The sequence below is a fragment of the Hordeum vulgare genome, unplaced genomic scaffold, assembly GCF_904849725.1.
Source record: "Hordeum vulgare subsp. vulgare unplaced genomic scaffold, MorexV3_pseudomolecules_assembly, whole genome shotgun sequence".
NCBI classification, from domain to species: Eukaryota; Viridiplantae; Streptophyta; class Magnoliopsida; order Poales; family Poaceae; genus Hordeum; species Hordeum vulgare.
The window spans coordinates 79,630-105,004 of NW_025422561.1; the positions used below are offsets into that span (position 1 = coordinate 79,630).

Consider the following 25,375-nt stretch of genomic DNA (forward strand, 5'->3'; position numbering starts at 1 on the left):
TCTTATCGGCGGATCTATTCAATGCCGGAATTCGACCCGCTATTAATGTGGGTATTTCTGTTTCCAGAGTAGGATCCGCGGCTCAAATTAAAGCCATGAAACAAGTAGCTGGCAAATCAAAATTGGAACTAGCTCAATTCGCAGAGTTACAAGCCTTTGCACAATTCGCCTCTGCTCTCGATAAAACAAGTCAGAATCAATTGGCAAGGGGTCGACGATTAAGGGAATTGCTTAAACAATCCCAGGCAAATCCTCTCCCAGTGGAAGAGCAGATAGCTACTATTTATACCGGAACAAGAGGATATCTTGATTCGTTAGAAATCGAACAGGTAAATAAATTTCTGGATGAGTTACGTAAACACCTAAAAGATACTAAACCTCAATTCCAAGAAATTATATCTTCTAGCAAGACATTCACCGAGCAAGCGGAAATCCTTTTGAAGGAAGCTATTCAGGAACAGCTGGAACGGTTTTCCCTTCAGTAACAAATAAATTTGGCATATCTACTCTTGTTATTTTGCATGTCTACTCTTGTTATTTGAATCATGCAAAAAAGTTTTCTTTGTTTTTAGTTTAGTATAGTTATTTAAAGAATAGATAGAAATAAGATTGCGTCCAATAGGATTTGAACCTATACCAAAGGTTTAGAAGACCTCTGTCCTATCCATTAGACAATGGACGCTTTTCTTTCGTATTTTATTCTTTCTTTTATTCTTTCTTTTATTTGTTGTCTTCTTCCGAGAAAAAACTGTTAGACCAAAACTCTTTTAGGAAATCAAAAAATCCAGATACAAATGGATGATGTATATATCATGCATATATCATTAAAGAAGGAGTATGGGGCCGGTAGTGGGAATCGAACCCGCAACCCCAAGGTTATGAGACTTATGAGCTACCAAACTGCTCTATACTCTTAAACTAAAGAGGGGTAACTAGTGGATAAAAGAGGGTTCGATACGTCCCTCTACCATATCTATACAAATAGAATAGTCCATTTATACAGAATGGTAAAGAGGGCTCCTCTATGATTATCAATTCCAGAAATCCATACAAATACGAAAGGGTATTTTATCCTTACCAACTGGATCTTGTTGCACCCGGTAATAAACATTCATAAACCATTTCTCGAAGTACGTGTCCGGATAGCCCAAAATGTCGATAGTTAGCTCTAGGTCTTCCGGTCAAAAAACAACGTCGATGAAGGCGTGTAGGTGCACTATTACGCGGTAGGGATTGCAATTTTTCTCGCATTTTCGTTTTTTCACTCAAACTCAAGGGAGAAACTTTGCTTCTTATCTTTTTTTTTAAAGATTGACGAATCAAATGATATTTCTGTTCTAATTTCTGCCGCTTCTTCTCCCTCTGAATCAAACTCTTTTTTGCCATAATGTGCCGTTGCTATTATTATCAAGTATACGGTTCTAATCCTAGATGGAAAAATAAATAGAAAAAGAAATTTAAGAAGGCGGATCCTCCCTCTCTATCAAGAGTAATGAACTAGGTGCTGATACAGTACAAAAAAACAAACTAAATTAACCAAACTTGCCTGATGTTGAGGCAATCAAGAAAGCTGCATAAGTGAATATATAACCCACGGAAAAGTGAGCTAATCCAACCAATCTTGCTTGCACAATGGAAAGAGCCACAGGCTTATCTCTCCAGCGAATTAAATTAGCTAAAGGTGTGCGTTCATGAGCCCATGCTAAAGTCTCAATTAATTCCTGCCAATACCCCCGCCAAGAAATTAAGAACATAAATCCAGTAGCCCAAACAAGATGTCCAAATAAGAACATCCAAGCCCATACCGATAAACTATTCATCCCAAAAGGATTATATCCATTGATAAGTTGTGAAGAGTTTAACCATAGGTAATCTCTTAACCATCCCATCAAATAAGTGGAGGATTCATTAAATTGTGAAACGTTGCCCTGCCATAATGTGATATGTTTCCAATGCCAATAAAAAGTAACCCACCCAATGGTATTTAACATCCAGAAAACTGCCAAATAAAATGCGTCCCAAGCAGAAATATCACAAGTACCGCCGCGCCCTGGGCCGTCACAAGGAAAACTATACCCAAAATCCTTTTTATCCGGCATTAATTTGGAACCGCGTGCGTCTAAAGCGCCCTTTACTAAAATCAATGTAGTTGTATGCAAACCTAGAGCAATAGCATGATGAACCAAGAAATCCCCAGGTCCTATTGTTAAGAAAAGCGAATTACTATTCTCATTAACAGCATTCAACCATCCGGGCAACCATAGGCTTCGACCCGCATTGAAAGCGGGGCCATTCGTTGAAGATAAGAGTATATCGAACCCATATGTCGTCTTGCCATGAGCAGATTGTATCCATTGGGCAAATATAGGTTCGATCAAGATTTGCTTTTCTGGAGTACCAAAAGCAAGCATGACGTCGTTATGAACATAAAGGCCCAAGGTATGGAATCCTAGAAAGAGGCTAGCCCAACTTAAATGAGATATGATAGCTTCTTTATGGTCTAACATTCTTGCCAATACATTATCCTCATTCTGTTCCGGATTGTAATCCCTAATGAAAAAAATAGCTCCATGAGCAAAAGCCCCTGTCATGATGAACCCCGCAATATATTGGTGATGAGTATATAAAGCAGCTTGAGTAGTAAAGTCTTGTGCTATGAATGCATAAGGAGGTAAAGAGTACATATGTTGAGCTACTAAGGAAGTAATAACCCCTAAAGAAGCTAGAGCAAGACCTAACTGAAAATGAATCGAATTGTTGATTGTGTCATAAAGGCCCTTATGCCCACGCCCTAATCGACCCCCCGGAGGAGTATGCGCTTCTAAAAGATCTTTAATACTGTGCCCAATTCCGAAGTTAGTTCGATACATGTGACCGGCAATGAGAAAAATAAATGCAATAGCTAAATGATGGTGAGCCATATCAGTCAGCCACAAACTTTGTGTTTGTGGATGGAATCCCCCAAGAAGAGTTAGAATGGCAGTTCCCGCTCCTTGAGCGGTACCAAATAAATGATTACTCGAATCAGGGTTTTGGGCATAAAGATTCCACTGACCCGTCAAAAGGGGTCCCAACCCCTGGGGATAGGGTAATACATCTAAGAAATTATTCCATCGAACGTACTCCCCCCTGGATGCGGGAATAGCAACATGAACTAAATGTCCTGTCCAAGCCAAAGAACTTACCCCGAAAAGTCCTGACAAATGATGATTGAGACGAGATTCCGCGTTTTTGAACCACGAAAGGCTTGGTTTCCATTTGGGTTGTAGATGTAACCAACTCGCTATTAAGGACAGCGTAGAAAGAAATAATAGAAAAAGAGCTCCAGTATAAAGATCTTCATTGGTGCGTAATCCTATTGTATACCACCACTGATAAACCCCAGAATAAGCAATATTCACTGGACCAGCAGCACCTCCTCGAGTAAAGGCTTCCACAGCGGGTTGACCAAAATGAGGATCCCAAATCGCATGAGCAATAGGTCTTACGTGTAAAGGATCCTGTATCCATGATTCAAAATTTCCTTGCCAAGCTACATGAAACAGATTTCCGGACGTCCATAGAAAGATTATTGCTAATTGCCCAAAGTGAGAAGCAAAAATGTTCTGATAAAGACGTTCTTCAGTAATATCATCATGACTTTCGAAATCATGTGCGGTAGCAATACCAAACCAAATACGACGAGTAGTGGGGTCCTGAGCTAAGCCTTGGCTAAACCTGGGAAATCTTAATTCCATAATGCCTTTCAAATCCTCCTAGCCACTATCCTACTGCAATAATTCTCGCTAAGAAGAATGCCCATGTCGTGGCAATTCCACCCAGAAGGTAATGGGTTACTCCTACAGCACGTCCTTGTATAATGCTCAAGGCTCTAGGCTGAGTAGCAGGAGCAACTTTTAATTTGTTATGAGCCCAAACGATAGATTCAATGAGTTCTTGCCAATAACCACGGCCGCTGAATAAAAACATTAAACTGAAGGCCCAGACAAAATGAGCACCTAAGAAAAAAAGACCATATGCAGATAATGAAGAACCATAAGACTGAATGACTTGCGATGCCTGTGCCCACAAGAAATCTCGAAGCCACCCATTAATCGTAATGGAACTCTGTGCAAAGTTTCCCCCTGTAATATGAGTTACCACCCCTTGATCACTTATGGTACCCCAAACATCCGACTGCATTTTCCAACTGAAATGGAAAATGACTACCGAAATTGCATTGTACATCCAGAATAAACCTAAGAAAACATGATCCCAAGCAGATACTTGACATGTTCCCCCTCGGCCAGGCCCATCGCAAGGAAAGCGAAAACCTAGATTTGCTTTATCGGGTATCAAACGGGAACTCCGAGCAAATAAAACACCTTTCAAAAGTATTAATACAGTCACATGTATGGTAAATGCATGAATGTGATGGACTAAAAAATCTGCGGTTCCTAATGGAATCGGTAACAAAGCCACTTTGCCACCTACTGCTACTAACTCGCCGCCTCCCCACGTTAAGCTAGTACTTGTTGTTGCACCAGGAGCTGTTACGCCAGGCGCAGTAGTAGCATGGATATTTTGTACCCATTGAGCAAAGATAGGTTGTAATTGTATGGCGGTATCCGAAAACATATCTTGTGGACGGCCTAAAGCACTCATGGTATCATTATGAATGTACAAGCCAAAACTGTGAAAACCTAGAAATATACATACCCAGTTAAGGTGGGATATGATTGCATCGCGGTGTCTAAGGACGCGATCTAATAGATCGTTGTATCGAGTAGTTGGATCATAGTCTCTTACCATAAAAATTGCTGCATGTGCAGCAGCACCGACTATTAGAAATCCGCCAATCCACATGTGGTGTGTGAACAAGGAAAGTTGTGTACCATAGTCAGTAGCTAGGTATGGATAGGGAGGCATAGAATACATATGATGAGCTACAACAATGGTTGTAGAGCCTAGCATAGCTAGGTTAAGAGATAATTGAGCATGCCATGACGTTGTTAAGATTTCATAAAGACCCTTATGGCCTTGTCCTGTAAATGGGCCCTTGTGAGCCTCCAAAATATCTTTAAGTCCATGGCCAATACCCCAGTTGGTCCTATACATATGACCTGCGATTAGGAAAAGAATAGCAATAGCTAAATGATGGTGTGCAATATCGGTCAGCCAGAGACCACCGGTTACTGGATCTAGTCCTCCACGAAAAGTCAGAAATTCTGCGTATTTGGACCAATTTAAAGTGAAAAAAGGGGTTGCTCCTTCGGCAAAACTAGGATAAAGTTGAGCCAAAAGGTCCCGATTCAAGATAAATTCATGAGGAAGTGGTATCTCTTTAGGATCCACCCCAGCGTCAAGAAATTGGTTAATTGGTAAAGATACATGAATTTGGTGTCCCGCCCAAGAAAGAGACCCAAGTCCTAATAATCCCGCTAAGTGGTGATTCAACATGGATTCTACATCTTGGAACCAGGCCAATTTGGGAGCGGCTTTGTGATAATGGAACCAACCAGCAAAAAGCATTAACGCTGCAAAAACCAATGCACCAATTGCAGTACAATAGAGTTGTAATTCACTAGTTATTCCAGATGCTCGCCAAAGCTGAAAAAAACCAGAGGTTATTTGGATTCCTCGGAAACCCCCACCTACATCACCATTCAATATTTCTTGCCCTACTATAGGCCAAACTACCTGAGCACTGGGTCCAATGTGAGTAGGATCACTTAGCCATGCTTCATAATTGGAAAAACGGGCACCATGAAAGTACATGCCACTCAACCAAAGAAAGATAATGGAAAGTTGCCCGAAATGAGCACTAAAAACTTTTCTAGAAATCTCCTCCAAATCACCAGTATGACTATCGAAATCGTGAGCATCAGCATGTAGGTTCCAGATCCAAGTGGTAGTATCAGGGCCCTTAGCTAGTGTTCTTGAGAAATGGCCGGGTCTCGCCCATTCCTCAAAAGATGTTTTTACAGGATCCCTATCCACAACAATTTTTACTTCTGGTTCCGGCGAACGAATAATCATTAACTCCTCCTCTTTCCGGACAAGACATACAAAGAGACCCGCCAACTGTCTTTTTTTTTAGTGAATCTTTGAAAGATAGATTTTGAAAGATAGATTTTGAAAGATAGATATTGTGATTAGTTCTTTTCTTTACTATACTACCACCCTTCTTTTTTTTTAGTTATTCACTGGAGCAATTATATATTAAAGTCAATCCGAGGCAAGTGTTCGGATCTATTATGACATAAAGGTTAGGTGCCTAACGGACATTGTTTATCTTGAAAAAACAAATATTTCTCGGCGTAAGAAAAAATCTTTTTTATTTTAAATTTAAGAAACTAGTGTATTTTTTTTTAGGGCATAAGCTCCTATCTATATCTACTTTCCTTGAGCATAATATAGGGTTTTTTATTTTTTATTTGATTCTAAATTCCAAGATAACTCATTAGAATTATTAATAAGATGGTTCTAATATATTAGCAATATTTAGATTGGCCCCCTTTTTTTTATTCACTTTATTACTTCTATTCTAGACCCTATCCCTATGGTTTATTCTTATGAAATATCTTATAAAATAGAAGGTATAAGAAATGGATATAATGAAATTCTTGATTCGATCTTACGACCTAATTTATTTGATTAATGGATCAACAACCAAACCATCCATTTTAGGAAAAAAAAGGAGCATGGTCTTATTCAAATTCAAAGCGCTTCGTAATCTTCAACCAGTTTTGTGCTTCAATATAATTTCCCGGAGTAAGCGCTATAGCTTGTTTCCAATATTCAGCAGCTTGATCAAACCAAGCTTCCGCAATTTCCGAATCACCCTCTAGAATGGCCTGTTCTCCTCGGTCGGAATAGGCAGTTCCTTCCCTTAGAACCGTACTTGAGAGTTTCCTACCTCATACGGCTCAGAAATTGCTATCTTAATTTCCCCTATCTTAACTGAATTCGATTTATCAAAAATCGATCCAATTTGTTCTTGTGTTAAGCAGAAGAAATTAATTACCTAAGTTTCAAACCCTAATTTTTCTCAATAATTAGTTTGATCTTTTTTCCCACCTTCAGAAGAATGAAGCATAGATAGATATAGAGCCTTCGTTCAAATTTTCTGAAAGGTAACTATCCCGGTTTCATATATGAAATCTCTATAGAATCCTTGAAAAAGACTTTTTTCCATAAGAAAGAAAAAAGAACTTACTATCTTTGGGATCTGATACTACACCGCTGCTTAATCCCTTAGTGGATCGGCTCTATTACATAAGCGGATTCCTAAATTTTGCCCCATATCATGGGATAAGTAAGCAGTTTTTTTTAGTTGTATCGACCCAGTCGCTCACTAATTGATCTTTACGGTGCTTTCTCTATCAATTTGAGAAACTTTATCCATAGAGTAGTAGTATAGGCCATACTTTCTTCGTTTTTTGATTCTCGTGAAGTGTCCTTCCTTCCTACAGCTGATAGGGAAAAATCGTTGTTTTTACGATCCCTATGTAGAAAGCCCTTTTTTCCAGTATTTACTAGAAAATTTGATCCTCTCTTTTTTTGTCTTTCTATAGTGGAGATAGTCGCACGTAATGACAGATCACGGCCATATTATTAAAAGCTTGCGGTAAGAAGGGGTTTCGTTCTAGTGCCCGGAAATAATATTCCAAAGCCTTTGTATGCTCTCCATTGCTTGTGTGTATAAGGCCTATGTTATAGAGTATATAACTTCGATCATAGGGATCGATTTCTAGTCGCGTAGCTTCATAATAATTTTGCAAAGCTTCCGCATAATTTCCTTCGGATTGAGCCAACATCCGTTACGGTCGTTCATTCTATTCAAAAAATCTCCGTTCCAAAACCGTACATGAGGTTTTCATCTCATACGGCTCCTCCCTTCTGTACATAATAGTACTAAGCGAAATAATCTTAATCTATAGAATCAAAATAGAATTAGTCCCGTCTCATTATGAACCGAAAGGGGCTGGTATTTTTCCAAGAAATCTCTAGCCAACCTTCCCACAAGAGGTTTTTCTTAACACCAATGAATTCTATTAATGCTAGAGGAAAACGATAGCTCCAATAATTTCTTTGTTCTCAACGCCTCCTATTTAGAGGAATTAGCTACTTCAACGATCTTTGATGGTTATAGGGGTATCCAAAGTACAAACCTGATGGTTGTTTGTTATCCCAACCATTCTTCCCAGCCCTGATACCGATCAGGAAAGGGGTAATTTCTACCAAAGTTTTTCTCTTGTTGATTCCTATTTCTAGGTGTAGTGCTTTTCTCCCCTATGCTGCCTACGGATACTAATAGAGTGGCCTGTAATCCATACCATACCATATCCTGTAGGTGTAACCTTTCGCTCAATACTCAAATCTACAATTGAAGTATCTGAAGCCGCATCAATCGAGGATACACGACGGAAGGAATTGTTAGTTCGCCTCACCTTCCCGAAGCGTGGGTTTGCTTGCTTTACAAATTTGGTTCTCTCTATGCCAACCCCTTTTCTTTTTCCTAAGACTGAGGTATAGGTAGGTCTAAAAAAAAGCAAAAAAAAAAAGAGTCAAATCGCACCATCTCTATAATAAGTAAATGCCTTTTTTTCTCCTGAGGTTGTCGGAATTATTCGCAATAAAATATTGGCTATAATTGAGAAGGTCTTATCAATGAAATTTCCATTTACACGGGATCTAGGCATAATTCCCAAGCCATTCTATATAGAATTGTTTTCATTCCTTCACAAAATAACATAAAAACAAACACATTCGATTCTTATAATTATAAATAGATTGATCCATATGCTCTAAATCCATATGTTTTAAATGGATAAGAGAGATATGGATTTTCCGCTCAGCTCAAATTGTATCCTTTTCCTTCTGCTTGGACACGAAGAGATATGCAATATTTGACTAAGACTGGATTTCATTCCACTTTCCTATTTCTGAACAACAACTTATGTCATCAACTATTTCGTGTTTTCAAAGTTATTAATTGTCTCATACTCTATTTTTGATTTCAATGGTGTAGCGTATCTTATGCAAACGGAATTCTAAGGTTTCTTTATTTTATTATGCAATAAGAAGAATTCTTGCATTCTCTTTTTCTTTAGTTGCGGGAAAACCTAAATTAAAACTTTTATTTTATAGCGAGCGCAATTTCTAGTAAAAAATCCTGTATCCTTCCACCTAGATCAAAAGGAATTTTTCCAATAGAACTAGGGAACCCCCGAGCGGTTGCGGTTGTACCTGTACTGCAGGAATAAGAAAACTCGCTATTCACTCAGTTTATTTTCCATAATAAGTTATGTAGGAAAGATGGCCGAGCGGTTCAAGGCGTAGCATTGGAACTGCTATGTAGACTTTTGTTTACCGAGGGTTCGAATCCCTCTCTTTCCGTTTTTCTTAATTCATCAACGTTAAGGATCACAATGTATCAAATCAAATAGCAATTTATTCCAGTAATAATATCTTATATTATCTTATTTTTATTTAATAGAAATTAAAAATTCTCTATAGCAAATTACTGTGGTATGTAAACATAGAGGAAAAAAGCAAAAAGGATCCTAATCCTAGGGTTAATCAATTTTAGCTAGTTGATGGGAAAATACGAATTAATGGTAATGGTCTTAGGGCTATTTAGTTCGGGGAAAGGGGAAGGGGAAGAAAATTCTATGAACCTTTCCTTTTTTCATTAAGTTCAAGTCTGACGAGAGTAATATTCTACAACTAACAACTCATTTATTTTGAGACCGACCCACTTCCTATCTAGGATTTTATTTACTAGTCCTTTATATTCCAATGTGTCAATCGTCAAATGGCTTGGCAATTTCCCCGGGTCCGATGAAGCAATATAATTTTGAACCAGACCTTTTGATCTTTGGTTATCTTTCGTAGTAATAATATCTCGGGGTTTGCAACGAAAACTTGGTATATTGACTATACGGCCATTAACTAAAATATGTCTATGGTTGACTAATTGGCGGGCCCCAGGAATGGTTGAAGCCATACCCAATCGAAAAAGGATATTATCCAAACGCATTTCAAGTAATTGTAGTAAAACCTGGCCTGTTGACCTTTTTGCTTTTCCAGCGATATGTACATATCTAAGTAATTGTCGTTCTGTCAGACCATAATGAAAACGCAATTTCTGTTTTTCTTGAAGACGAATACGATATTGCTCCTTTTTCCCAGAATTGAATTTTTTTTTAAGATTACTTCCGGATTTAGGTGTTTTTCTAGTGAGTCCTGGTAAAGCTCCCAAACGGCGTATTTTTTTTAAACGAGGTCCTCGATAACGGGACATGAAGACTCCTTTTTTTTATTGAAATTTCATTTTACACAATTAATTTCATTGTATTTACATTACAGAATACATCGAAATTAAAACTGAATTAAACTACAGGATAAACAGAGTAAAATCAACTAAAGTACCACAAAAAATGGAATTTCATCAAAATCTGTATTTTTTGTATTTTTTGTATATATATTATTTATTTTATTGTTTTGTATCTAGCAAAATAGTAAGGTAAAAAACATAAAAGATCCTGGATTCTCCATTTAATTCGGAAAAAAAGAGATTCTTGTTCGTAGAACATCGATAGAGAAAAAAAAAGCCGACTATCGGATTTGAACCGATGACCCTCGCATTACAAATGCGATGCTCTAACCTCTGAGCTAAGTGGGCTTACATAACGGAAATAGTGTAACAAATAGAAATAGGTATAGTATAGGAAATCCGTAAAATCTCAGATATTAGTTATTACTCTTAGCTATTAACTAGTTCTAAATTTGAAGTTCTACTTATAAAAAAATACTAAATAAAAAAATACTAAAACTTCTTAAAGATAAAGTTAGCTTGATATGCTTAACTATAGGATATTTAAAAAGAAAATTATAGACTTTATGGGTATTTTCATTCGATCATTATAGACTTTATTATTTGTTAATAATTTGAGGATTAATATTTCACTAAGGGGAACATAAAGTCAGAGTAAATAAAATTGATAATTCTGATTAGAAAAAAAGAATAAATATCCAGCGTTATAGTATAATTTCGAATACTATAAAAAAGTAAGACGGGAGGTGGGGGAGATAAAAAGTTTTGGATATATTGATTCGGATTGAATTGCAAATACATCAAGGATAGAATCAATGTAATTCAGAATTGCAATAAGCAAGCGGGGTCTCTCAAATAGAGTCGAACTGAACTGCTAGACTACGTTGAGTGATGAACTCAATGATTCAAAAAAAAAACTAAGAGATGGATGAAATTACACAAGGAATCCTGGTCTCAAAGAAGAGGGAAGTGGGGATATGGCGAAATCGGTAGACGCTACGGACTTGATTGTATTGAGCCTTGGTATGGAAACCTGCTAAGTGGTAACTTCCAAATTCAGAGAAACCCTGGAATTAAAAAAGGGCAATCCTGAGCCAAATCCGTGTTTTGAGAAGGGATTCTCGAACTAGAATACAAAGGAAAAGGATAGGTGCAGAGACTCAATGGAAGCTGTTCTAACGAATCGAGTTAATTACGTTGTGTTGTTAGTGGAATTCCTTCTAATTCTAAATTAGAGAAAGAGGGGTTTTATACTTTATACATTTAATAAACACGTATAGATACTGACATAGCAAACGATTAATCACAGAACTCATATTATAATATAGGTTCTTTATCTTTTTTAAAATTTCAAAATAAAATTCGAAATGATTATGAAATAAAAAACTCATATCATAATTTTATTTTGAATTATTGTGAATCCACTCCATTCGAATATTGAATAATCAAATTCTTCAATTCAAATTCAAAGTTTTGAGAACTTTTAAAAAGAAAGTGGATTAATCGGACGAGGACAAAGAGAGAGTCCCATTCTACATGTCAATACTGACAACAATGAAATTTCTAGTAAAAGGAAAATCCGTCGACTTTTTAAGTTGTGAGGGTTCAAGTCCCTCTATCCCCAAATCCTCTTTTTTTTTCTTTTTATCAATGGGTTTAAGATTCATTAGCTTTCTCATTCTACTCTTTCACAAAGGAAAGGAATGCGAAGAGAACTCAATGGATCTTATCCTATTCATTGAATAGATTTCTTTTTTATTAGAGTATCGGCAAGAAATCTTGGTTATTCACTCTATTTTTAAGTATTATTTAAGTAAACCATGCACAATGCATAGGGCTACCCCCCCCCTTTCAAATTTTGAATTTGAAATACTTTAATTGATTTTTTAGTCCTTTTAATTGACATAGATACAAATACTCTACTAGGATGATGCACAAGAAAAGGTCAGGATAGCTCAGTTGGTAGAGCAGAGGACTGAAAATCCTCGTGTCACCAGTTCAAATCTGGTTCCTGGCAGAGAAAAAAAAAGATCCACCGAATAGGTATTGATCCAAATACCTCGAGATGGATTGTGATACATATTTATTAATAATATATAATATAGATAGAGTATGATTTATTCATCTAAGTGGATAAATCTATAATATAAATATAGAGGCACTTCTTTTTAGAGAAGTTTTAAAATATACCCTTTCTTTATGATAAGGAAGGGGGTGAGATTAGGTTCCCCTTTATTTTTTTGCGTTTCTTTATTTTGTATTCCACTATTCCGACGAATATTTTTTTAGTCTTGCTTATCTTTATCTTATCTTATTTTCCTAGTTGTGCTAAGTCATGTGCGCGATACAAAGTTCCTGGTAGAGAACTTCTTTGAGTCATCCTATTTTTCTGTTCATATGAAGGAAATTAATATGTGATTTTCAAAATAGGGGAATCCAAATGAAACCCTTTTTTGGCTCAGTCTATCTGGAATGCTTTTGTATAATAGGAATTAATTATAAATAGGTATTCCGTTTCATCTAGGAAAAGAACCTAAAAATATTCCTTGACTTGAATAAAATCTGGAGTTGTGTTGTATAAGTGAGCACGAATTTCTTATCATTCAATGAGCATCTTGTATTTCATAAAAATTGGGGGTTATATAGTCCTTACGTAAGGGCCAGCCTATCCAACTTTCAGGCATTAGGATACGTTTAAGGCGCGGATGATTATCATAAGAGATTCCCACCATATCATAAGATTCGCGTTCTTGAAAATCGGCACTTCTCCAAATCCAGAAGACAGACGGAATTCTAGGATTATCCTTTTGGGCAAAGACTTTTATGCAGACTTCTTCTGGATTATCTATACCGTATTGTATTCTTGTAAGATGATACACGCTAGCTAAAGATCCACCGGGTGCTACATCATAAGCACATTGGGAGCGTAAATAATTATAACCATATACATATAAAATGACAGCAATGGAATCCCAATCCCCTGCTTTTATTTGTAAAGTCTCTATTCCTCGGTGATCAAAGCCCAAAGATCTATGAACCACCTCATGTTTGACTAGCCAATTAGATAACCAACCCTGCTGCATTGTCTTCATCTCTCCCTCTTTGTATAAATATTTCCCATTTCGGATGCAAGTTTGAAAGATTGCTCTGCTTTTTCTTTTTCTACACAAAAGAGCCCCCCCCTCCTAATTCACTAATTTGTAGGAAGGTACTGGACTTTTGGATTTTAAAAAAGTTTCAGAAGATATATCTAATGTCGATGGTGATTGATAGAGCAATTCTTGCTCATAAGTTCCTGTATGAGTACTGCGCCTAACATAAAGCTTGTGACTGGTAGTAAAACATCTTTTTTTATTTTGAGATAGAGTTCGATCCTCAACTATTTCTCGCGATATCTTCTTACGAAGTTTTGTTAGGGCATCTATAACTGCCTCCGGTTTAGGAGGGCAGCCCGGCAAGTAGACATCCACAGGAATTAACTTATCAACTCCCCGAACAGTACTATAGGAATCCGTACTGAACATTCCCCCTGTAATAGTACAGGCTCCCATAGCAATGACGTATTTTGGTTCAGGCATTTGCTCGTATAATCTCACTAAAGACGGAGCCATTTTCATTGTTACCGTACCGGCTGTTAAAATTAGGTCTGCTTGCCTAGGACTTGATCTTGGTACCAATCCATAACGATCAAAATCGAATCGTGAACCTATTAATGAAGCAAATTCAATGAAACAACAACTGGTACCGTATAGAAGGGGCCATAAACTGGAGAGTCTTGACCAATTCGAAAGATCATTTAGTGTAGTTGAAATAACAGAATTGGAACTTGTTTGGTCAAGTAAGGGAAACTCAATCAAATTCATAACTGTCTCAATAGAATCTTTTCCTTCTTTTTTTTTGTCTAAATATTCAGTTAAGACCATTCCAAGGCTCCTTTTCGCCATGCATAAACTAAACCGACAACTAAGATAAGCACGAAAATCAAAGCTTCGATAAAAACGGATACACCCAATACGTCGAAACTCATTGCCCAAGGGTATAGAAAGACGGTTTCCACATCAAAAACAACAAAAACGAGCGCAAACATATAATAGCGTATTCGGAATTGTACCCAAGCCCCTCCCATGGGTTCTATACCCGATTCATAACTAGAAAGCTTCTCTGGTCCTTCACTAACCGGGGCTAAAAGCCCTGAAATCGAAAATGCCAAAATAGGAATAAGGCTTGCTATTATTAGAAATGTCCAAAAAATATCATATTCGTGAAGCAGAAACATAATGTACTCCCATTAATGTGGAATAGGCGGAACTTAAATTAGTCAATTCAATTCAGCATTGTCAATTTATCCAGAACTTCTCTCTTTTCCTCGGTGAAACAAGAATCTTTTTTGTTCAAACAAAAGCGCTTAGTTTAGCCTTTGTTTCCTCTGTGCTGCATCTTCTTTAAAGATTCATCCAATGGAATCCCAACTCCCTTTCTTTTGGATTTCCATTCTATTTAGATATGGTGTATGTAGATCTAATTCTTATATAAAGAAAACTTTATCGTTTCACTTTGTCTCGCTTTCTCTAGAATCTCTATAAAAAAAGAATAGCTCTATCCTTTATTTACTATTTAATAATAATAAGAGACTATTAAATAAAAATGAGAATACTACTAATTAGAATAATTAGAACCTAATTAAGATAGTAGGACTAATCTATGCAGTATAATGAGAAGTAATACTATAAAAATAAAAATAAAGAACTCTATTTCAGAACTATGAGACAGAATATTCTGTTTTCTTATTTACTCTTTACTTTATTTTTTCTATTTTTCGTTTTTCTTTTCCTGTCTGTATGATTTTGATTTTCGATGAATGAGCCTTTGGTAATGCTTTTATCTCTATTCTATGTCGCAGGCGCCTATCCAGTCTATAAACAAATACTAATGCGAAAATGAAAACTATACTAAACTAAAGAAAACATAGGATAGAGATCCTAAAATAGAAAAAAGGGCATATTAGGGCTATACGGATTCGAACCGTAGACCTTCTCGGTAAAACAGATCAAACGGATTATTATCGAAATGATTTGAACTGTTTCAAAGACCCAACATGCATTTTTTTGCATTGGGCTCTTTCATAAACTGATTTAAAGATCAGTTAGTCCACCATAGTTTTTCTTTACGGAAAGATAATGAGATGGCTCCCTGTGCTCTGATTGATTTTTTGTATTATGATCTATCTAGGAGCAATACCAAAGTGTTTCAAAGGAGGATTACCTTGACTTAGGTCTGCCTCTGGTCTAAATTAAATCAACCTAAGTGAAATGGAGTCTCTATCGTTCCACTGCAAGAGTTAACTATGAGACTTCATACACCTTAAAGTTCATAGAACGAAAAGAAGTTTTTTGGAGGCCCTTATCCTCATTACGCCTAGCATTTAGTGGGCTGGATATTTACCTTATCAACTAGCAAATCCATAAGGGTTCTATTTGATTAGGCACCTGAATTGGCACCTGAATCGGACTGAACCGACTGTTTGTCAGGCTACTGTTCTCCTATTCTCTCGAATCTATGAAGTAAGACATTGATTTTGCAATAAGATCGATTATGTTCATTGCATAATAAGCTCCTTTGAAAAGCATTGGCGCACGTGTAAACGAGTTGCTCTACCGAACTGAGCTATAGCCCTTATCAGAGATATCTTAACATATAGAGAATTTCTTGTCAAGATGAATATTTTCTAATGCCAGAGGATATCCCTTTGATCTGTATCTGTTTAGTATTTAGTTTAGTATTTAGTATATAACAGACCAATAACAGAGCGGTATTGCTTAGAAAAGGGATTCAATATATAATCGATCGAAGTAATGGGTCTTCCTTTGTGGTGATAAATTGCCTACTTAACTCAGTGGTTAGAGTATTGCTTTCATACGGCGGGAGTCATTGGTTCAAATCCAATAGTAGGTAAGTAGGTAGAAAAATTACTAGATAGCATTGGACTTACTTCGCTTCGCTATCTAATAACTTTTTCTACCCCTCTTCCCTTTTTCTTTGTATCAACTATAAACCACTGGATTGTCTTCAATTGGATGGGGGAATCCAATTGACAGCCTCGATTCGTATCCTAGCTCGTCTGAGAGCGAGCTTCGCTTCAACCAAATCTTTCGTACCCTCAGCTTTACTCAAGTTAGCTTCGGCTATTTCAAGTGCCTTTTGAGCTTCTTCCGGATCAATATCACTACCCAGTTCCGCATCATTTCCTAAAATGATGATCTCATTATTAACTATTCTCGCAAAACCGCTCCACAGAACCGCCGTTAACCATTGGTCGTTGAGGAGGCGTATTCTCAAAGGACCCATATCTACTGCTGTGTTAATAGGGGCGTGGTTTGGTAATACGCCAATTTGGCCACTATTCGTGGATAAAATGATTTCTTTCACTTCACAATCCCAAATAATTCGCTTAGGAGTCAGTACATAAAGATTTAATTTCATTTCTGCGATTTGTTCTCCTCTTCTAAGGTTATAGCTTTCGTGCTAGCTTCATCGATGTTACCCACCAAATAAAAAGCCTGTTCAGGTAGGCCGTCTAATTCTCCGGAAAGGATTAGTTGAAATCCCCTAATAGTTTCCGCAAGAGCAACATACTTTCCTGGAGAACCAGTAAAAACTTCTGCCACAAAGAACGGTTGTGATAAGAAACGCTCAATTTTTCTTGCTCTTGCTACAGTTAAACGATCCTCTTCCGATAATTCATCCAAGCCAAGAATTGCGATAATGTCCTGAAGTTCTTTGTAACGTTGTAAAGTTTCCTTAACTCTTTGCGCAGTTTCATAATGTTCGTTGCCAACGATCCGAGGCTGTAACATAGTTGATGTTGAATCTAAAGGATCTACTGCTGGATAAATACCCTTGGAAGCTAATCCTCTGGAAAGTACGGTAGTAGCATCCAAATGTGCAAATGTTGTGGCAGGGGCAGGGTCGGTCAAATCGTCCGCAGGTACATAAACTGCTTGAATCGAAGTTATAGATCCCTTTTTAGTAGAAGCAATTCTTTCTTGCAAAGAACCCATTTCTGTACTAAGAGTAGGTTGATAACCCACTGCGGAGGGCATTCTCCCTAATAAAGCGGATACCTCTGATCCTGCTTGAACAAAACGAAAGATATTATCGATAAATAAAAGCACGTCTTGCTTATTAACATCTCGGAAATATTCTGCCATAGTTAGGGCAGTTAAACCAACTCTCATACGAGCTCCCGGTGGTTCATTCATTTGGCCATAGACTAGAGCTACCTTTGATTCTTCAATATTTTTTTCATTAATTACTCCGGATTCCTTCATTTCCATATAAAGATCATTTCCTTCACGAGTCCGTTCCCCTACTCCACCGAATACGGATACGCCCCCATGAGCTTTAGCAATGTTATTGATTAATTCCATGATCAGTACTGTTTTACCTACTCCAGCCCCCCCAAATAGTCCTATTTTTCCTCCACGTCGATAAGGAGCTAAAAGATCGACGACCTTAATACCTGTTTCAAAGATGGATAATTTCGTATCTAACTCGATAAAGGCAGGCGCAGATCTATGAATAGGGAACGTTGCACTACTATCTACAGGACCCAAATTGTCAACAGGCTCCCCAAGAACGTTGAAAATTCGTCCGAGAGTAGCTCCACCGACCGGAACACTGAGAGGAGCTCCCGTGTCAATCACTTCCATTCCTCTCATCAACCCGTCCGTAGCACTCATAGCTACAGCTCTAACTCGATTATTTCCTAATAATTGTTGTACCTCACAAGTCACATTAATTTGCTTATCGGCAGTGTCTCTACTCTGGACTACTAAAGCGTTATAAATATAAGGTAACTTGCCCGGGGGAAAAGTGACATCCAGCACGGGTCCAATAATTTGATCGATACGACCTGTACTTTTTTCTTCACTTGTGGAAACCCCGGGACGAGAAGTAGTAGGATTGGTTCTCATAATTATCACATAATTAAAAAAAAGGAATTTGTCGAAATTTTTCTTTTTTTATTGTTGAATAATGCCAAATCAAATCAAAAAAAATCCAAAAGTAAAAAGGAAATGAATTAGTTAATTCAATAAGAGAGAAAAGGGGACCAGGACTTGATTTCGTTGCCCAAGCGAATCCCATTCAATCGTTTACTCATGGAATGAGTCCGTTGGAAAGTTCAATCAATCTTTTTTTCATATACATTTTGCCTTTTGTGGAGGATCTGTGCCTACTCTACTTTCCTATCTAGGACTTCGATATACAAAATATATACTACTGTGAAGCATAGATTGCTGTCAACAAAGAATTTTATTAGTATTTAGTTAGGTATTTGCATTCCAAATAAGAAAAGAGACCTATTAAGAACTTGTAAAATAAGGATTAGGGATTAATTTGGGTTGCGCTATACCTATCAAAGAGTATACAATAATGATGGATTTGGTAAATCAAATCCATGGTTTAATAACGAACCGTGTTAACTTACCATAACAACAACTCAATTCCTATCGAATTCCTATAGTGGAATTCCTATAGGATAGAACATACACAGGGTGTACGCATTATATATGAATGAAACATATTCATTAACCTAAGCATGCCCTCAATTTTCTTTAATGAGTTGATATTATATTAATTGAATATCCTTTTTGTTTTACGAGATTTTTGCTAAAGTTTCATTTACGCCTAATTAACATCGAGTAGACCCTGTTATTGTGAGAATTCTTAATTCAAGAGTTGTAGGGAGGGACTTATGTCACCACAAACAGAAACTAAAGCAGGTGTTGGATTTCAAGCTGGTGTTAAAGATTATAAATTGACTTACTACACCCCAGAGTATGAAACTAAGGATACTGATATCTTGGCAGCATTCCGAGTAAGTCCTCAGCCTGGGGTTCCGCCCGAAGAAGCAGGGGCTGCAGTAGCTGCCGAATCTTCTACTGGTACATGGACAACTGTTTGGACTGATGGACTTACCAGTCTTGATCGTTACAAAGGACGATGCTATCACATCGAGCCTGTTGCTGGGGAAGACAGCCAATGGATCTGTTATGTAGCTTATCCATTAGACCTATTTGAGGAGGGTTCCGTTACTAACATGTTTACTTCCATTGTGGGTAACGTATTTGGGTTCAAAGCCCTACGTGCTCTACGTTTGGAGGATCTACGAATTCCCCCTACTTATTCAAAAACTTTCCAAGGCCCGCCTCATGGTATCCAAGTTGAAAGAGATAAGTTGAACAAGTATGGCCGTCCTTTATTGGGATGTACTATTAAACCAAAATTGGGATTATCCGCAAAAAATTATGGTAGAGCGTGTTATGAGTGTCTACGTGGTGGACTTGATTTTACCAAAGATGATGAAAACGTAAACTCACAACCATTTATGCGCTGGAGAGACCGTTTTGTCTTTTGTGCCGAAGCTATTTATAAATCACAGGCCGAAACCGGTGAAATCAAGGGGCATTACTTGAATGCGACTGCGGGTACATGTGAAGAAATGATTAAGAGAGCTGTATTTGCGAGAGAATTAGGGGTTCCTATTGTAATGCATGACTACTTAACCGGGGGATTCACCGCAAATACTACTTTGGCTCACTATTGCCGCGACAATGGCTTACTTCTTCACATTCACCGTGCAATGCATGCAGTTATTGATAGACAGAAAAATCATGGTATGCATTTCCGTGTATTAGCTAAAGCATTGCGTATGTCTGGGGGAGATCATATCCACTCCGGTACAGTAGTAGGTAAGTTAGAAGGGGAACGCGAAATGACTTTAGGTTTTGTTGATTTATTGCGCGATGATTTTATTGAAAAAGATCGTGCTCGCGGTATCTTTTTCACTCAGGACTGGGTATCCATGCCAGGTGTTATACCGGTAGCTTCAGGTGGTATTCATGTTTGGCATATGCCAGCTCTGACCGAAATCTTTGGGGACGATTCTGTATTACAATTTGGTGGAGGAACTTTAGGACATCCTTGGGGGAATGCACCTGGTGCAGCAGCTAATCGAGTGGCTTTAGAAGCTTGTGTACAAGCTCGTAACGAAGGGCGTGATCTTGCTCGCGAAGGTAATGAAATTATCCGAGCAGCTTGCAAATGGAGTCCTGAACTAGCCGCAGCTTGTGAAGTATGGAAGGCGATCAAATTCGAGTTCGAGCCGGTAGATACTATCGATAAGAAGGTCTAAAAAAAAATAAACGAAATAAAAAGAGAAAAAAATAAGTTATGAAATGCAGTAATTCTTCTTTATTCTTCTAATTGATTGCAATTAAACTCGGCTCAATCTTTTTTTTTATAAAAAAGATTGAGCCGAATAAAAATAGATCATGATATGATCATGAGACTTGACAAATCGAGATTCGTCTATTCTATATATCTAGAATATATATATATATTAAGGTATAATACAATAAAGAAATAAAAAGAAAATAATAAAATATAGTAGTATCATATGATAATGGAATCAAATACGCAGTATTTACAGAAAAAAGTCTTCGTTTATTGGGAAAGAATCAATATACTTTTAATGTCGAATCGGGATTCACTAAGACAGAAATAAAGCATTGGTTCAAACTCTTCTTTGGATTAAGGTGGTAGCTGTGAATAGCCATCGACTACCTGGAAAAGGTAGAAGAATAGGACCTATTCTGGGCCGTACAATGCATTACAGACGTATGATCATTACCCTTCAACCGGGTTATTCTATTCCACTTCTAGATAGAGAAAAAAACTAAAGGAGAATGAATGAAAAAAGACATAGTTTGGAAGTTAGACCTTTTTATAAGACTCTCTTTCAATTTCAAAAAAGAGGACGTTTGAAACTTTTAACAGGCGTAATCGTGAGTCAACATGCTAGAACTAGATAAGGAAGTTTTCTATAACCTTAATAAAAAGGATAAAAAGGTAGTTTTAGTTTATGACTCCGATCAAGAGCGAGAAATCCTTGATTTGGGATTGGACATAGAACCTGGACCCATCGGAGAGACGTTGAAAGGAGCGTATCCTGATGGTAAGAATTATACTTTCGTGGAAATACAGCGCTATAGACTTCAGTGTGGTAGAGTAGACGTTTTGTTCCTAATTTTTCTGGACCAAACCTCCGCTCCGACCCAACGATACAATGAATTTTTTCTGTTCATATTCATAAATAAAAAAGATTAGGAATCGCAATGCTACTATATGCGTCCAGAGCAGTATTTTGAATACTATTCTTCTATAATCCATTATTGCGCGGGGTCTTACTAACAGGACTTCGCGGCACAGGACGGGTCTTCGTCGAAAAGCTAACACCACCCGGCATTTTCATACCCTTTCTTTGGGTGGTATATCGCCTTTAAAAGTCTAAGAGGGTAGTAGGGGGGATCTTAAGAGGGTAGTAGGGGATCTTAAGAGGGTAGTAGGGGATCTATAGTAGGTAAGATAATTTGCCCTTTGATTTTGATTGAATATACTATTTTTCTGCCTTTACCACGCATTATTGTATGCGCTTCTAGAGAAGTATGTATGCAGGAAGTAAATTCTAGTCGCTTTCTTTTGAATCCAATTTCAAATTAGATTAGAAAGATAGAAAGGCCATGAGGATGGGAAAATAAAAAAAATCTTTTTAATTAGTTCTCCTTTTTTGGAATTTTCTTATTATCCTTATCATTTTTTTTACAGAATATTTTGCAAACTAAAAAAATACAATAGTCAATATTCCTTATAATAGATATACTTAATTATATCATAAGAATCTTAAGATATTTTTCGACTAGATAGAAATAGTAAATTTGAATTGAGACACCTATTCCATGACGGATTTAAACTTACCTTCTATTTTCGTGCCTTTAGTAGGCTTAGTATTTCCGGCAATTGCAATGACTTCTTTATTTCTTTATGTGCAAAAAAAAAAGATTGTCTAGTATTTTTTAGTGTAAGTAATATAATATGGTAGGGTATGTGACTTTTTCTACACACACTTTCTACACACAAATGAAAAACGGCTATGGATGCAGATATAGGCTACGAGCATAAATGCATGAATATGCAGAGCTTGGTATAGCGAGTTTTTTTTTATTTATTTTAATTGAATCAACGAATATTTTTTGAATAGAAAGTCAATGTATCTAACCTATTATTTCACAGGAGTACTAGTTGCTGAAGGCGATTTCAGAATCAAAAAAAGTAAAGGCAAAATTATTTAGCTTATTCTCTCAATTTCAATCGACCGCTGCTGGATTTAGTATATCTAATATGAATTGGCGATCAGAACACATATGGGTAGAACTTCTAAAAGGTTCTCGAAAAAGGAGTAATTTTTTCTGGGCCTGTATTCTTTTTCTAGGTTCACTAGGATTCTTATTGGTTGGGACTTCCAGTTATCTTGGTAAGAATATTATATCTATACTTCCATCTCAAGAAATTCTTTTTTTTCCGCAGGGGGTCGTGATGTCTTTCTACGGAATCGCAGGCCTATTCATTAGCTCCTACCTGTGGTGTACTATTTTGTGGAATGTAGGTAGTGGTTATGACCGATTCGATAGAAAAGAGGGAATAGTTTGCATTTTTCGTTGGGGATTCCCTGGAATAAAACGTCGCGTCTTCCTTCGATTCCTTATGCGGGATATCCAATCAATTAGAATTCAGGTTAAAGAGGGTCTTTATCCTCGTCGTATTCTTTATATGGAAATCCGGGGCCAGGGGATCATTCCCTTGACTCGTACTGATGATAAGTTTTTTACTCCACGAGAAATTGAACAAAAAGCTGCCGAATTGGCCTATTTCTTGCGCGTACCAATTGAAGTATTTTGAGGTATCTTTTTTGAACTGAATTGAATGAAGAAAAGATAAATTGGAAGAAGAAAAGTTTTCTCAACATGGGGAGGAAGTCCCTTCGAAATTGGATTTGTTATTGTAAGGGGATTTTTAAGTATTTATCTAAAGGAAGGAACAAACGAGGATAAGATAAAATTATTTTAAATTTTTTTTGTCGAAGTTAGATATATTGCATACTATTCTTCTCTTCCATTTTCACCCGAAAGGGCTTTTTTTATTCTATTTCACTATTTCATTCCATCTAGATCTAAGAAAGAACCCAATGCACTGAAATTCCACTAATATACAAAAAAGAAGAATAGATACAGGGTATCAAACCTATAGAGTTTTTGCTTCAAAGAAATAGAAATATCATGAAATAGAAATATCATCATATAGAGTCAGGGAATGGAATAGAGTCAGCGAATGAAGCATATTCATTAACAACTCCATTTACAGATCAAAAATGAAAAAAAAGAAAGCATTGCCTTCTTTACTATATCTTGTATTTATCGTACTTTTGCCTTGGGGGGTCTCTTCCTCATTTAACAAATGTCTGGAACTTTGGATTAAGAATTGGTGGAATACCAGGCAATCCGAAACTCTCTTAACTGATATTCAAGAGAAAAGGATTCTAGAAAGATTCATAGAATTAGAAGAACTTTCTCTCTTGGACGAGATGATAAAAGGGAAACTAAAGACACATGTACAAAAACCTCCTACAGGAATACACAAGGAAATAATACAATGGGTCAAAATAAATAATGAGGATCATCTCCATATCATTTTGCATTTCTCGACAAATATAATCTGTTTGGCTATTCTAAGTGGTTCTTTTTTTCTGGGTAAAGAGGAACTTGTCATTTTGAATTCTTGGGTTCAGGAATTCTTCTATAATTTAAATGACTCAATAAAAGCTTTTTTTATTCTTTTAGTTACTGATTTTTTTGTTGGATTTCACTCCACCCGTGGTTGGGAACTAGTAATTCGTTGGGTCTATAACGATTTTGGATGGGCTCCTAATGAGCTTATTTTCACTATTTTTGTTTGTAGTTTTCCAGTAATTCTAGATACATGTTTGAAATTTTGGGTCTTTTTTTGTTTAAACCGTCTATCTCCTTCGCTTGTAGTCATTTATCATTCAATTAGTGAAGCATAAATTCATTTGATCTCCCGATATTAATATTAATCAAATTAGCATCTTTCTTTAGAAAGAAAGCCCTTTTCCATTTTACCAAAATTCTTTCTATTTATACCTGCTTTAAGGTATTCATCATTGCAGTACAACTGTTGCAGTAGAATGCCAACAAATTCGTGTATAGGGAACTAGATTAGCTTAGCTACCTATCTAATTTATTGTAGAAATTCTGGGATCTGTGATTGGACATGGAAAATAGAAATACTTTTTCTTGGGTAAAGGAACAGATAACTCGATCGATTTCTGTATCGATCATGATATACGTAATAACTCGGACATCTATTTCAAATGCATATCCCATTTTTGCGCAGCAGGGTTATGAAAACCCACGAGAAGCAACTGGGCGAATTGTATGTGCCAATTGCCATTTAGCTAGCAAGCCCGTCGATATTGAAGTTCCCCAAGCTGTGCTTCCCGATACTGTATTTGAAGCAGTTCTTCGAATTCCTTATGATATGCAATTGAAACAAGTTCTTGCTAATGGAAAAAAGGGAGGGTTGAATGTAGGTGCTGTTCTTATTTTGCCCGAGGGATTTGAATTAGCGCCGCCCGACCGTATTTCCCCTGAGTTAAAAGAAAAGATAGGAAATCTTGCTTTTCAGAGTTATCGTCCCGATAAAAAAAATATTCTTGTGATAGGCCCTGTTCCCGGTAAGAAATATAGTGAAATTGTCTTTCCCATTCTTTCCCCTGATCCTGCTACGAAGAAAGATGCTCATTTCTTAAAATATCCTATATATGTAGGGGGAAACCGAGGAAGAGGACAGATCTATCCTGATGGTAGCAAGAGTAACAATACAGTCTATAATGCTACGTCAACAGGTATAGTAAGAAAAATACTACGTAAAGAAAAAGGGGGGTATGAAATATCCATAGTTGATGCATCAGATGGACGCCAAGTGATTGATATTATACCTCCCGGACCAGAACTTCTTGTTTCAGAGGGGGAATCCATCAAGATTGATCAACCATTAACAAGCAATCCTAATGTGGGAGGTTTTGGTCAGGGGGACGCAGAAATCGTGCTTCAGGATCCATTACGTGTCCAAGGCTTT

At 37.0% G+C, this 25,375-nt stretch overlaps 1 protein-coding gene and 4 non-coding genes across 5 annotated transcripts; 2 read left to right on the top strand and 3 right to left on the bottom strand.

Annotated features, from left to right (window-relative positions):
- Positions 1-610: 610 nt before the first annotated feature.
- Positions 611-682, bottom strand: TRNAR-UCU. Its single transcript has one exon. It is a non-coding gene; the product is annotated as a tRNA-Arg (tRNA).
- An 8,408-nt stretch (positions 683-9,090) lies between these two features.
- Positions 9,091-18,661, bottom strand: LOC123420071 (ATP synthase subunit beta, chloroplastic). Its single transcript, XM_045107264.1, has one exon. The coding sequence runs from the start codon at positions 18,292-18,294 to the stop codon at positions 16,798-16,800; it is 1,497 nt and encodes a 498-aa protein (XP_044963199.1). The 5' UTR covers positions 18,295-18,661; the 3' UTR covers positions 9,091-16,797.
- On the top strand, positions 9,295-9,381 carry TRNAS-GGA. Its single transcript has one exon. It is a non-coding gene; the product is annotated as a tRNA-Ser (tRNA).
- Positions 10,597-10,669, bottom strand: TRNAT-UGU. The gene has a single exon. It is a non-coding gene; the product is annotated as a tRNA-Thr (tRNA).
- On the top strand, positions 12,266-12,338 carry TRNAF-GAA. Its single transcript has one exon. It is a non-coding gene; the product is annotated as a tRNA-Phe (tRNA).
- Positions 18,662-25,375: the final 6,714 nt, after the last annotated feature.